This window comes from Histoplasma capsulatum, genomic scaffold (genome assembly GCF_000149585.1).
Source record: "Histoplasma capsulatum NAm1 scaffold_9 genomic scaffold, whole genome shotgun sequence".
NCBI lineage: Eukaryota > Fungi > Ascomycota > Eurotiomycetes > Onygenales > Ajellomycetaceae > Histoplasma > Histoplasma mississippiense.
Genome location: NW_001813974.1, coordinates 278,139 through 291,036, shown reverse-complemented (window position 1 = coordinate 291,036; position 12,898 = coordinate 278,139). Strand labels below are relative to the sequence as shown.

Genomic DNA, 12,898 nt, shown 5'->3' with positions numbered 1-12,898 from the left:
CCAACCATCCGGCTAACGAGTGTACAGCCAGCGAACGTATCTGCGGCTTCTTCGCAATTCATAACAGTGATAATTTTAATAAAGAGCCACAGATCGCCGTGGATGTCTGTAATGGATTGTATCTCAGACATGCTGTCTTTTATGTCCCAGAATTTGAAAATGTTCATCCCGCATCAGGTGCGTTAGGTCGACAGGGTTCTTTAAATAGCTCCCCCCACAAAACATCTCATTAATAGTTGCGATCAGGTCGAAATTTATTCCCGTTCTTGGAACTTTTTACCAGTTTCTGGAGTTTCACTAAACGCTGCAGGTCTTGTGGCCATCGCAGAAGTTTCCGTGCTCGCTAAACGGACCGCTCTAACTGGTACTTCAGCTCTTCTCGACATCCTTGTCCTCTGTCCCGGTATACATCGACAACAGTCGGCGCCCGAACTCAACAACGGCGAGCACCCAGCGGTCGCCGCCCTGACATCTGGATATGTCTTCCGCGTTGAAAATCCCGCGACGGTGCTCTTCCTGCAGAAGATGGGCGTCACTGGCCATCTCACATATCTAAGAGTTACTAGCACTTCAGCTTTGAAAACAAATGGCAAACTCGGACGGACATTGGACGCAGTGTTTCCAATACTTGCACTCTCCAGTATCTCAACCATCCCCTACCTCCTTGCCCCCATCGCGTCGCTAGCAGTCCTAGCAGTTTTAATTGTCGCGCGGGACTGGTGGGGCGTCTCTGCACTGGTCGCGTTAATTTTCGCTCGCTTCTGCAATGTACTCATCATCCGCCGACGAAGCACGATTGGCTGGAAAGGTGCCTCTGAGCCCGGTGTTCAGGGTGATCTGCTCATCCTGCTCAGCCAAGACCGCTGGATTAGACTTCAGGGGGCGGTAGATGATTTAAAGGCTGTGACGTCAGGTCAATGGCTACGAGACTGCTCCTTTATCGAAGACTCGATCACCGCATTCGCAACATTGCTTGTTTATACCGACGTCGCTCTTGTCAGCAACGTTAGCAAATCGGGACAGATTCTAATTCTCGCGCTTTTCGTCTTCTCGACAGCTTTGCTAGCCTGCGCGAACGCAATGACATCAGAACTCTACATGCATGGCAGGAGAATCTCGGCCATGGGGAAGTCTATAAAGTATGCTAGAAGATTGGACCTTGCTAATGAACTTATCCAAGAGACGAAACGGGAGGATTGGGCCCTGCGTCTGGGGATGATTGTCCGCCAGTCTCGAGAAGCGTCAACAAGCACAACCGATGGCGCTGTTTGTTTATGAATAATGTTCGGGGTAGGCTGGTAGGATGTCGGTCGAGGGTGGCTCTAGTTCAATCAAGGGCTACACCATGGCGAAACGCATTAGCACGAACTTTCACGAGCAATTCCTCGCACAGATTGGGGTTGGCTTTTTGCAAATGCGTTTGCTGCAAAATGATTTGAACTCCCAGGTGTTCTAATAAGTTTAATGTTTTGGCAAGATTACCCCTGTCTCCAGTCATCAGGATGAGTTAGAGCAGTATGAGAAATGTTGAACGGAACCGGAATTTGGTGATCATGATCTGGCCCTGTGGTTTTTTTGACCTTATGATACTACGAATGCACGATTTCACGATGTAACGCGCTCAATAATTAATATATCCGGATCCAGAGTACTGATATTCGAAGTATAAATTATATGCAGTGCTTCACTCTCTCCATCTTTTATCACACAGACGTATTCAAGGAAGATATGTTAGCGAATGTATGTTAGCTGAGTATGATCGGATGTGCCCAGAAACAATAGTGGCTATTTCTACATCGCCATGCTGGGTGCCATGGGAAAATCCTGGACCATGGTTCCAGACGCAGGCTCATTGGGCATGGCCCAAGGCTCTTCTCATTTGCTCGGATTTCATGTGGAACTCATTTGCCTGCATCGCTAGCTCCTACATCATCCCGCGCTGAAATCGGGAAATTGGACAGTACATTAGCTCTTGAAGGAAGGAATTGATCCCCGCCGCTGATTGACAGATGACGGGCGATGTACTACGCAGGATGCTGAAGCGAGCTGTCAAGTAGCATAGTAGTTCTGATTGATTGGTGGACTGGTTGACCAATTGTAACTGCTGGCCTGCTCGAATCCAACTGTTCATGTGGGCAGTGTTCATTTTGATGTGTATCGCGCTCTCTAATATCTCTCTGGCTCCCTCCGATTTCATGATTTCGGGCTCTCCTGGAACGTTGAAATATAGTTAATAGTCGCCACAAATACAAAAACGTATGCAAAGCAAAATACAACAAGAAACAGGCCCTCTTTTCATGAAACACGATTAGCAAGCCACTCTGCAACGTCCTCATCGAGGTCTGGTTCATACAGCCACCTTAATTGGCCGCCTTCTCCCGTGGTTGCTGAATCGTCAGCCCAGACTGAACCCGGTGGAAGCTTGGCTTGTTCTGCAGGAGGCAGACGCTTGGCATTCATCTTCTGGGTAAGATCCAGGATTTTATCGATCCGGCGCTGGCGGTATTGCTGCCAAAATTTCAAAGCCTCCCCAAGGGGGGTCTTTTGGGATAGATTTGAGAGCAATAAAGCTAGCATGTTCACATCTTCGAACGCTTGATTGACACCCTGACCGGCTGTGGGCGGGATTGCATGTGCAGCATCACCCAATACAATAACCCGATCAGTGGAGCTGGCCCACTTGCTGAACTTCGGGATCCCGTAGAATGGCCAGATACCCATGTTCTCAACAGGTGCATTTTCGAGTGCAGATTGGACAATGTCGGGCCAGTCGCCCTGATTCTCTCGCAGCAAGTCCAATAACCCTTGCTTGTCGGCTGCCAGAGCATCCCAACCATCCTTATCCTTCTCGGGAAAACGTCGCTGTGAACCAATTAGGAGCTGAGAGCCATCAATCTCTTGGGGGACCATCAAAAACGCGCCAGCTTTGGACAAAATGTGCGCAGGGAGATAGAAGTTCTCAGGAATGCGAAGGCTAGACCGGGGACAGACACTGCTAATAGCCATCATACCAGAATAAACCGGTTTGACTTCTGGAACAATATGGTTGCGGACAATTGAATGGATACCATCAGCACCAATCACTATAGATGAAGATTTGATCGATCCGTCGGCAAACTCAATCACGACCTCATCTTGCGAATCAAGGATGACTTTCGAGAATTGCTTGTTGAAATGCATTTGTGTCCCGTTTTCCCGAAGCATCAGCCTCATTTCATTAATGAGTAGCTGACGCATAATACGGAAACCTCTGTAGCCGTACAGCTTCTCGGAACCAAAATAGTAGAGATCTTTGATCACTCCATCACCATCGCTGAAAGCTAGGGTGTCAAAATGGAAACCCTTGTCGCGGACACGCGCGAACACATCTAATTTATCGAGGATTCGCAGCGCGTTCGGTGAAAGGGTTATCCCACCCCCGGCTTCGTAGGATTCGTCCCGCCCTTCATACACGGTGCACGGTATGTGAACTTTGTGTAACGCGAGCGCAAGGCTTAGGCCCTGTTGCAAAGAGTTGGTTATATTGTGCCCCTGGTTGGGAAGGATGGGTGACATTGCCATACCGAGAGACCACCGCCAACTATTGCAACATGTTGAGGAACCTCCATATCTGCCATGGCGGATGGCTGGATTATTTTTAATAGTAGGATAAATTTAAGCGGGGTTCAGTTTTTATTCATTTATTTGTTTACTTGTATTGTGACCCGGTTTGTCGGAACTGGATAAAGTCCGAATATTGACCCAAATACTGAATATCGATAGATAAATTGAATTTTTTATTCTAACTCCAATAATTACATGATAATCAGGCAGTATTTATAAGAAAGGGAATGCTTGAACATATGATAGGGGGCAGCGCTGATACACCGGAGCAGTGATCCGGTTTTAGGTAGCGAGATATACAAGATCCTTGCTAGTGCAATCAGCAGAATCCTTGATATGATATATCATTTCTGACACGGTTTCAATTGCTTCCCTGATTGAGCTTCCTTGGCGGCGTATGGGGGCGACAACTTGCCATGGTTTAGGGACTATACCCCTTAAAATGCTTAGAGCATACAAGCGCATTCATAACTAACTAACTAGTTAGTTAGAGCTGAACAATGGTTTGTCAGCTCGACTCCTTCTCTGGCCATCCTAGCATCCCTGGATGCTGTTCGGAGATAGTCGCATATGAAGAGTATGATTGGCAGCGGTTGACCAGGAATCAAATCTCTCGGGATTACACCCAACCAGTGCACTTGAACACATGAGTTTTGTGGCGGGGCACCGGTTGCCCAACAGCTAAAATGAGTTGATGGTGCTCATGTGGGATGCCCGTGAGCGAATATCTCGTTGATTCCAAAGATCCCGATATACATTGTACCAGAGGAGGCTGAATGGGTGTCGTTGAAGTTACCCAAAATGGACGGCATCCGCTTCCAACGACACAAAAAAAGAGAGAGTCGCTCTGGGGATTCCGACTCCCATTGCCTTTGCCGTTGCCAGTGCCAGTGCCATTGCTTGCGGGCCTTCTTTAAATTATATTCAGTGGTTAAGATCTCCCTCTTTGTGTACAGGCCACGAAGAAACCAGCCTCCTCCAACACCATCACGATGGATGGTGGACCCACATCCGTCTCCAGGGACGCGCCTCAGTGCTCGAGAACCCAGGTCATCTATCTAGGGATATGTGGCATTCCCGGTTCACCCTTTTATATGAATGACTCCTACACTTTCCGGTGTACAGTGGATTGCCCAAGTGCCCTCTGTAATCTTCCAGCCGGAGTGGCTGTCGATCATGATGCAGAAAGCCAGTTCGTCCAAAATGTGATATCTCTCTACAACCAGGAGATTTTCTCTGCGCGCGAGTGGAGATGCCAAATTTGTGGAAAACCTGCAAAAGAACTATACCATGCCATGGTACCATTTCTTAGCTCTGGCCGCGGATCATTGGCCTCATTTCAACCATTTATTGCCCTTCAGCCATCGGTGTGGGACTCTGTCATCCCGATTTGTGTTGCTGCTGGAATGTGTGATCGCAAAGCAGAGGAGGTAGCCAAGGGCTTCTTCACAAATGCACTTCCTGGAACCGTCCTGCACCCTGCATACTCCTGCGAGTGGTGTGGGATTGTCAAGAATACCAAGCGGTGTACTGGCTGTAAGAGAATTTGGTAAGCTGAGTTCGCCGTTGCCAAATTTCTTGTCTGTTTATCACTCTAGAGAAGAAAATTTTGGCTGAGGTGAATGCTGTGAAATGAAGGTATTGCTCAAAGGGATGCCAATCATTACACTGGCCATATCACAAGAGGAACTGTCGTCAGGCACAGAAAGAACGTGCCAAAAAGGAGAACAAAAAGTGCTTGTGAACATGCGGATGTCAGAATATCTTCACAGAAACACGGGAGAAAAGGGTGTGGGGGGAAGTCGAGTCATTTCAGCGAGATGTGAAGGTGTCCATGGAAGATTCAAGGTGGGCCAGGTTGAACTTTGTGAGAATGCAATAAACAGTTATATCTTTGTACTACTATCATTTTTTTAGAAAGAGTCTGTAGTTGAGACAGCACTTGTATGATACAGAGGTGGCTGCAAAAAGGATTTATGTATTATTTATTAGCTGTGGGTTATAACAGTCGTCGTCTGGTTTCCCGCCATGCCAACGGCTTTATTATCTTTATCATTAATTTCCTTCTGCTCTCTTTCATTCATAGTGTTGACCAAGGATCCAAGGGGATTATTTTCATAGCTGTTGGAAAACAAATGAGTTTTAGGTCCTGAGTCGTCTTCCTTTGGTGCCCTGCCTGTTCTTCTAGGATATCGGGACGTCCCGATCGTCCTCCCTTAAAACCATCGGGCATTATCTCCTCTCCCCTCATCGCAACATTCATTTTCTCGTATACAGCAGAAGAATTTAAACACGGGATGTGTGTTGACAGTTTCCCAAATAGGTGTATTTCTTTAATGCCACCCACACCCACACCCTTTGCTATTGGAACCCAGCGCGCAGGAATTGGGTATTTAACCTTTATGTAGCTATTAGTTATGCTAATTGCCAGAACATCCTTTCCTTTGGGTTCTCGTTATGCAACAGGTATATACTATACATTATCCAGCATCAAGAAACTCCTCATCAACTCCATTCCTCTATGCAATAATCAGGCACCACTAAAGTCCGAAATTTCCCCAGAGCAAAGGGATGTCTATCGGGGCTTCCTGGCCGTTTGGGGATGAAGTATTCTGTTGCACCATTGACAAAAACATTTCGGGTGTCAAAACAAAATCTTTCTGTCCTAAAGACTGCCATTGCTCTTGGATATCATCATCGATACTCTCCATAGTCCCCGAATCTAGCGGTGCCCATAAAGAAGGGGTATCGGATACCGCGCGGGAATCTGGATTCGGATTCGCTGGCTGCTTCACCCAAAATGCTCTGGCGAATAACTGAGTAGCTACCCGGGCCCCTGACGCAGCCATGTCACTGAACTCGGCCAGCATTTGAAGGCGATTAATGGCCAGCTCGGCCACTTGCATCGCCCGTTTACGGGACAATTTAACCTTCATTCCCAGAATGTCGGTGTTCTCGTCTCCTTGGTCAAATGGGAAATCTGCATGCGTGCAAAGACAGAGTAAAAGTACGGCAGCCTCGAAAGTGTTGAAGATGATAGCGCCAAAGCGCGTGTATGAGCCGCCAAACATTAAATGGAGGGCGGTCACGGCCTCAAGCTCTTTCAGTGCAGCGAGGCCAAGTCTTAGCTTTTGCGATTGCAGGAGTACGCGCTTGTAAGGCGGTAGACTTGCGACATCGTTAGGTTTGAGTAATAGAAGGGGTCGGAAATTCCAACAGACCGAGTCGAAAATAGAGATGTAGAAAAGCTGCCTTTGCATGGGTAGCTTTGGGAGAGCCTCGTCCCATGTCATATCTGGTTTGTCTATAGCGAAAGCTGCGTGGATGCTAGGGAGATATTCGGCGCAAAGTCTCTCGTATCTGTGCTCACTCTCTGTTGGATCGTACTTGGAGTTCTGCTTTAAATTTAGACTTCGACAGAATAGGGCCAGTTGAACTTCCATGAGCCGCTCGGTGAATATATTGGGAGCACTACCATCTATGTTTGATGGCGAATCGCCAATATCAGCGATTAAGCGCAACCGGGGTAATATCTCCACGACTGAATTGTCCGGCAAGAACGGAATCCTATCCAGCTGTCTGGCTAAATGGCTATTATTAAAAATCTGTCAGCCGGTCCGCTCAGTCATGAAGATCTTGAGGCATACCTGTCCAAAGCATAAAGGCTGCAGAAGGTCCTCCGTCGAACCTCTTTTTCTAGCTCTTGGGCACCATTTTCTTGTAATAAGGGGGGTGACCTTCTGCAATCAGTGGCCTCTCTGTGAATACCAGCTTTTTGAGCGGCTCGACTAGCAGAAGCCACCCCTTCCCAGAATGAAGCTGTCCCCCCTTCACACGATAGTTTTAGAGCAGCGAATAGAAGATGCTGCACACGGAACAGGGAACCTTTCCCGTCAAGCATGTTACAGGCTTTGGCAAGATTTTCTCCGATATCACAGCAAGTGTCGCGAATATCTTCCAGTGATCGGCCGTAGATCTGGTCGACAATGTGTGTGCGACGGCGACGGCAGGAACTGTGTCGCGTAGCAACAAATGCGAACAATGAGAGTTGCAAACTCGACATCAGACACTGTCATTGGATTATCCCGTTTTGCCCACCATTGCTGATAATCGGTTAAGAAGCTGGGAGCATGGATAACTAGCTTCATCCTAGACAGACCAAGAAAGAGGGAGGGATTAAAATTAGAATAAAATAGATCTGAGCAGTCTTTCCAAGAAGCTCGCCCTCATCAACCTTACCAATTCAACTCACTGACAAAGTACTGCACGAGGAAATCTACAATCTGGCGATCGGGCATACGCCCAACCTCATGTTGGATGGTACCCCATATAGACCGCGAAGAGGGATCGATTAGTTCCGTTTCATCCTCATCAGGCAATTCTAACTAAATAAGACATCGAATGAGCTTTCAAACATCAACCCTAACCTGGATAATAATAATACTCAATAAAAGATTTGAAAATAGAACTCAATTACATTCCGCAGCAAAGCCATCGTGTTGGAATTGCTGTCTTCGAAGTAACCAAACGACTTGGCTAGGGCAGAATGCCGACTGGACGAGCTGCCGTTAGATCCATGCTCATGCTCATATCGTGTTGGCACAGTCTTCGAGTGGCTTGCACCCTGGGGCAGTTTCTGGACTCGAGCCTCCCGTCCAGGTGCTGTCCCACCACTATAGATGCACCCTTCTGCCCGCCGGCGGCGGCTACAGTGGTTGCATGGATACTGGCGGTTACACTAGAAGGAATCGATCAGCGCCCGCTCGTCTGCGACCATAGGGTGTCGTCTTTGAAACATACTTTTTGCTTTCGCGTGTAACAGGGGTAACAGGCTTGAATGCGACGCTTTCGTTCCTGTTGCATGGTGAGACGGGTGGATGGAGTAGATTGATGGTAGGGAAACGAGAATGTTTGATGACCTGCTAGAAACCAAAACCGACGCCAATGATCAGACGGATCAGGCTTGGGAGAAAAACGCTAGGATTTGCTAGCTGGCTGACATCGAGGTGATGAAGCTAGGTTTGTCATGCTGGTTGTTTCTTATTGCCTATCTCCGCTTCAGCTCTATCTTAGATCCCAACGTAGATGGCGATTTTACATAGCATTTTATCATAACTAATTATTGCAACATATTAGCATTATTTACAGTTACTTGATCCACACTCTATAGGTTTCTTTTTTTTCTATTGTCTTTAGCTCCGATCTAGTTCATTCCATAGTATGGGACAAATCAAAACTGCTGCACAATCTAGGAACCGCCAGTTTCTCAGAACGTCCTTCCGCCCGATTGTGGCCCGAGTCCACACATAAAAAACTATTTTATGCTTTACATCCACCCTCCTAACCCTTCCAACCGCATCTATCTAAATAGTCTTTCCCGCTTCAAGATTAAAGAGGCAATGGTACCTAGCGCTCCGGCGACAAGCGGAATAATGAAGGCTCGTGCCATCGCAGAGGTGATGGCACCAATTGCCCCCGTCCGTAGCTCACTATTCAGTCTGCCAAATAATGTGCTCTGAGCGCCCGCAACAATGCCATGAATATCTTCCTGACTGAACCCCTGATCGGCCAAAACACGATTTAGATTGCGGACAGCAGTTGACTGAAAAACCTGGTTGGCAAGAACAATGCTCAGGACTGTGGCGCCGATCTGCGCAACATTCTGCAGGTTGATGGCACTGAGTGAGTCAGTTGGTGCTACTTTTAAGCTACTGACAGAGTATCCCAGCTGAATGGTGATTCCAGTTCCAACTCCCATCAGAATACTGAAGCCATAGATCTGTGGGGTGGGTGTTGACGGTGAAAGGTAAGCCACGAACATCGCACTGGATATAGTCATCAAGATGCCTGACACTAGACACATTGGCATATAGTATTTGACCCGAGGGAGGGCCCACCCTGTCGTCAGGTTGACAATAATGGTGAACACAAGATAGGGAAGCAGTCGAACCGCAGCCATGAGAGAAGTATCATTCCGTGTGAACTGGAAGTAGATGGGGATGTAGAACATGGTGAAGAACATGCAGGTATTGGCGCAGGTGGTAATGACATAGAACAACACTTGAGTTCGCGACCTGAACAGATGGCAGGGGAATGATCGCGTCTCAGGTGTTGTGAAAATGCAAAAACCCTGTTGCAGCGCATAAAGACCAAGGAGGACACCCCAAACCACAACCATTGCGATAGCACGACCATCGCTCCACGGCCAGAGACCACCGGCGAAGATAAACCCAATAGCGAAAGTCGCCCACATTCCTGCGCTCAGAATAAACCCAACATAGTCCAAACTTTTCAATCGCTCTCCGAGCGGTTTCCCAGAAGCCGGGTGAACGGGTGGAAGGTAAAACAGGTAGACAGGGCCTGTGACTGCACCAATGATGAGGTTGATATAGAATCCCCATCTCCAAGTCGCAGCGGAGTCCGAGAACCCACCTCCAACTACCGGTCCTAGAATCGCCCCAAACCCCCAAACAAAACCAATCCCAGAAATATACACTGCACGCTCATGTCGAGTTGTCATGGCAGAGAAGTAGTTTAGGCCTCCCAGATAAATACCTGTCCCTCCAGCTCCAGCAATCACACGCCCAATGATTAAAACTTGCATGCTCGGTGCACCGCCGCAGAGAGCGGAACCTGCCTGAAACAACACAATCCCTACAATATAGAGCCATTTCATGTTGAAGGAGGTGAATAGGAAGCCGTAGGGAAGGATGACAGCGACCGATCCAAGAGGGAATCCGGCGCCGATCCAAGCAAGCTGTTCGACCTCGTGGAAACTGCGAATGACTGCCCCCTGCACGTCTGCAGCGATGGTCGTGTCGAGTCCATACATCAAGGCCGACAGATAAAGAGCAGCACAGATCAGAGACCAGCGAAACCCGGTGATTTTGCGAGCATCGTCATCTGTGGGTGTGTCTGTACTGGTCAACGTATCTTTTTCGTCATTTGCGGGTTGAGTGCGGTGATCTTCAATTTCTTGGGGGGGCCTATGATTCTCGAGAGTCTGGGACTTTGTGGTATCTGCGTTGGCGCTTTCGCTCATGCTCGAGGCGGAAAGGGAGGACTTTGCGAAGGCCATGTGAGTGTATTGATAGACTGGTTGTCGACAATGGGATACTCCTATATACCAAGTGCGCGTATATGCTCGCAGCAATAATAATGACACTCATTTTTTTTTTTTTTTTTTTTTTTTTTTTCAGGAGTTCCAAGAGTTGCAATGCGCAGGATAGCAGTAATATATAGTAACATATCCTCCCATGGAAGCTCACTAACACTTTGATAGAATTGAAATATGGAGATCAACATCGTCTACCGGCTATTCGGAACAAATAGCCGGTCAAATCAGTATGCAAATCCATGGAGATATGTATATATGTACAGTTCATACATATGTATAAGAATTGAATGGACATCATTGCCCGTTCGGCGTACTGGGGCTCGCCCGACAATCGTCGGCCGAAGATCTCCAGACCCTCCCCGAAGCCGATTTCATTTTGCGAAGACAGGCCCTTGATGAATCAGAACCAGGACTAAACGAGGCTCAGTCAAGAGAGCTAGCTCTCGAAGTCCGCGGATCTGACGTGTAGTCTACTTCGTCACGGCCTTGTTGAAGTAGGTTGAAATTGATGCGGTTTGAAAGTTCAAGAGGTTGAGCTAGATAAGGCTGGCGCTAGCATGAATGAAGCTAGGTTGGTAACTTATGCTTCCTGTTCCAATTTACTGCGAACAAAGTTACATACTGAACACCCTCACCCGACCAAAATCATCAACAATTAGCATGCCTTCCACGCTCGACTCTTCTCCCTCTCCACATATTCCTTCCAGCTCGTCGGCTTCTGCTCCAAAATCGCAAGACTCTCACCCAAGCTGGCCCCGCCATAGTACCCCGGACCCTCCAGCAGCTGGTGGTTTTCCAAAAACTCCTGCGCGGCGAAAGGTGGCATGAAAGACTTATATTGCTCAGGGGTAATCTGGACCTCCTTGGCGGGATATCCCGTCACTTCTGTGAATTCTGAGACAATGCGGCCTGGGGTGTAGTAGTCTGTTGCTTCGTAGATGTCTTTGCCGAGGGTTTCAGGGAATTTCTTCATTGCAGCCGTTACATATTTGCCTAGGTTTGGTGTTAGTTCCGATGTGGTCTTATATATGGTCGGTTTTTTTCTCTCTTTTCGTTTTACTGTTTTCCTTTCCTCTTTTTATGATGATAAAAATAATAAATAATAAACGTAACTCACCAGTATCACCAGCAGCATCGAACAGTGGAAACTGCGCGTTCTCACTAACTGGCAAACTCAACGTAAACACCCCATCCTCCCCCTTCTGTAACATCTTCTCAAAATTACTCATAAAGTACCCCGGCAACACAAAGGTGGCCGGCAACCCAATGCTCCTAACATACTTCTCAACATTCGCCTTGCTGTCAAAGTGGCCCAAATTCGGCAAGCGGCCCTGAGTAACATCGGTGACATTGACAAGTGACGAGAAGATGAAATGAGAAACCCCAGCAGATTTGGCGGCATCAGCAACATTTTTGCCCTGGGAATATTCAACCTCTGGCTTGGCGGATTCCCAGAAGTTGGTGACGAGGAAGACAGTGTGAGCGTCGGCGAGCGCAGGGGCGAGGGAGGAGAGGGAGCTCATGTCTGCCTGGAGTTAGGGTTTTTTGTGTCAGATCAGATTTTCCTAAAATAGGAGACTGACTTCAGAGCAGAATAATAGATATGATAGAGAAATGTGGGAGGTGAAAATTGATATCTGTAGAGCTTCCTTAAAAACATACACTCATGATCTCAACCCCCTGGTTAGCCAACTCCTGGGCGGATGGCTTGGACGGATCGCGGGTGATGCCCCGAATTTTGAACTCCTTGGATAGAGTGGGATGGGCGAGGACGGCTTTGATAACGGAGCCACCCTGATTGCCTGTGGCCCCAAACACGGTGATGAGCTTCGACATTGCGTGGACAAGCTACAGAGGGATATTTGTTGGATTGAAATTGGAGAAGGGGTGCCGCTGTTAGCCTTCTGGTCTGATGATTTTGAAAGAATGGGGCTTGCTGGTACTGCTTCGGACTGATTCTATTCAATTGCGGTTTTAGGATTGATTAGAGAACTTGATCCGAGGGGGAATTTGGCGGCTATATATATATGCGTATTTCATATTCTTAGTTGTGGCATTCGCAGCAAGCTCTCAGCCTAAATCCCAGGTTGAGGCACATTTACACCCTTTGGCTGTCTAACAGTTACATCATCGCCCCGTCGTAGGGCCAGGCTTGATTAACTTTGCGGCCGAAATCCT

At 47.8% G+C, this 12,898-nt stretch overlaps 5 protein-coding genes across 5 annotated transcripts; 1 reads left to right on the top strand and 4 right to left on the bottom strand.

Annotated features, from left to right (window-relative positions):
• Positions 1 to 129: 129 nt before the first annotated feature.
• HCAG_07562 (conserved hypothetical protein) lies at positions 130 to 1,456 on the top strand (the record flags this gene model as incomplete). Its single annotated transcript, XM_001537203.1, has 3 exons — positions 130 to 177; positions 247 to 1,266; positions 1,316 to 1,456. The coding sequence occupies 3 exons, from the start codon at positions 130 to 132 to the stop codon at positions 1,454 to 1,456; spliced, it is 1,209 nt and encodes a 402-aa protein (XP_001537253.1).
• An 839-nt stretch (positions 1,457 to 2,295) lies between these two features.
• Positions 2,296 to 3,617, bottom strand: HCAG_07561 (predicted protein; the record flags this gene model as incomplete). The annotated part of the gene is made up of 2 exons (XM_001537202.1): positions 2,296 to 3,501; positions 3,564 to 3,617. 2 exons carry the CDS (start codon positions 3,615 to 3,617, stop codon positions 2,296 to 2,298), a joined length of 1,260 nt encoding a protein of 419 aa, XP_001537252.1.
• A 2,526-nt stretch (positions 3,618 to 6,143) lies between these two features.
• HCAG_07560 (predicted protein) lies at positions 6,144 to 8,466 on the bottom strand (the record flags this gene model as incomplete). The annotated part of the gene is made up of 6 exons (XM_001537201.1): positions 6,144 to 7,194; positions 7,251 to 7,616; positions 7,660 to 7,752; positions 7,843 to 7,988; positions 8,081 to 8,341; positions 8,404 to 8,466. The coding sequence occupies 6 exons, from the start codon at positions 8,464 to 8,466 to the stop codon at positions 6,144 to 6,146; spliced, it is 1,980 nt and encodes a 659-aa protein (XP_001537251.1).
• A 496-nt stretch (positions 8,467 to 8,962) lies between these two features.
• HCAG_07559 (predicted protein) lies at positions 8,963 to 10,681 on the bottom strand (the record flags this gene model as incomplete). Its single annotated transcript, XM_001537200.1, has 1 exon — positions 8,963 to 10,681. The coding sequence occupies one exon, from the start codon at positions 10,679 to 10,681 to the stop codon at positions 8,963 to 8,965; it is 1,719 nt and encodes a 572-aa protein (XP_001537250.1).
• Positions 10,682 to 11,375: 694 nt separating this feature from the next.
• On the bottom strand, positions 11,376 to 12,556 carry HCAG_07558 (conserved hypothetical protein; the record flags this gene model as incomplete). The annotated part of the gene is made up of 3 exons (XM_001537199.1): positions 11,376 to 11,713; positions 11,838 to 12,249; positions 12,383 to 12,556. 3 exons carry the CDS (start codon positions 12,554 to 12,556, stop codon positions 11,376 to 11,378), a joined length of 924 nt encoding a protein of 307 aa, XP_001537249.1.
• Between the last annotated feature and the right edge of the window lie 342 nt (positions 12,557 to 12,898).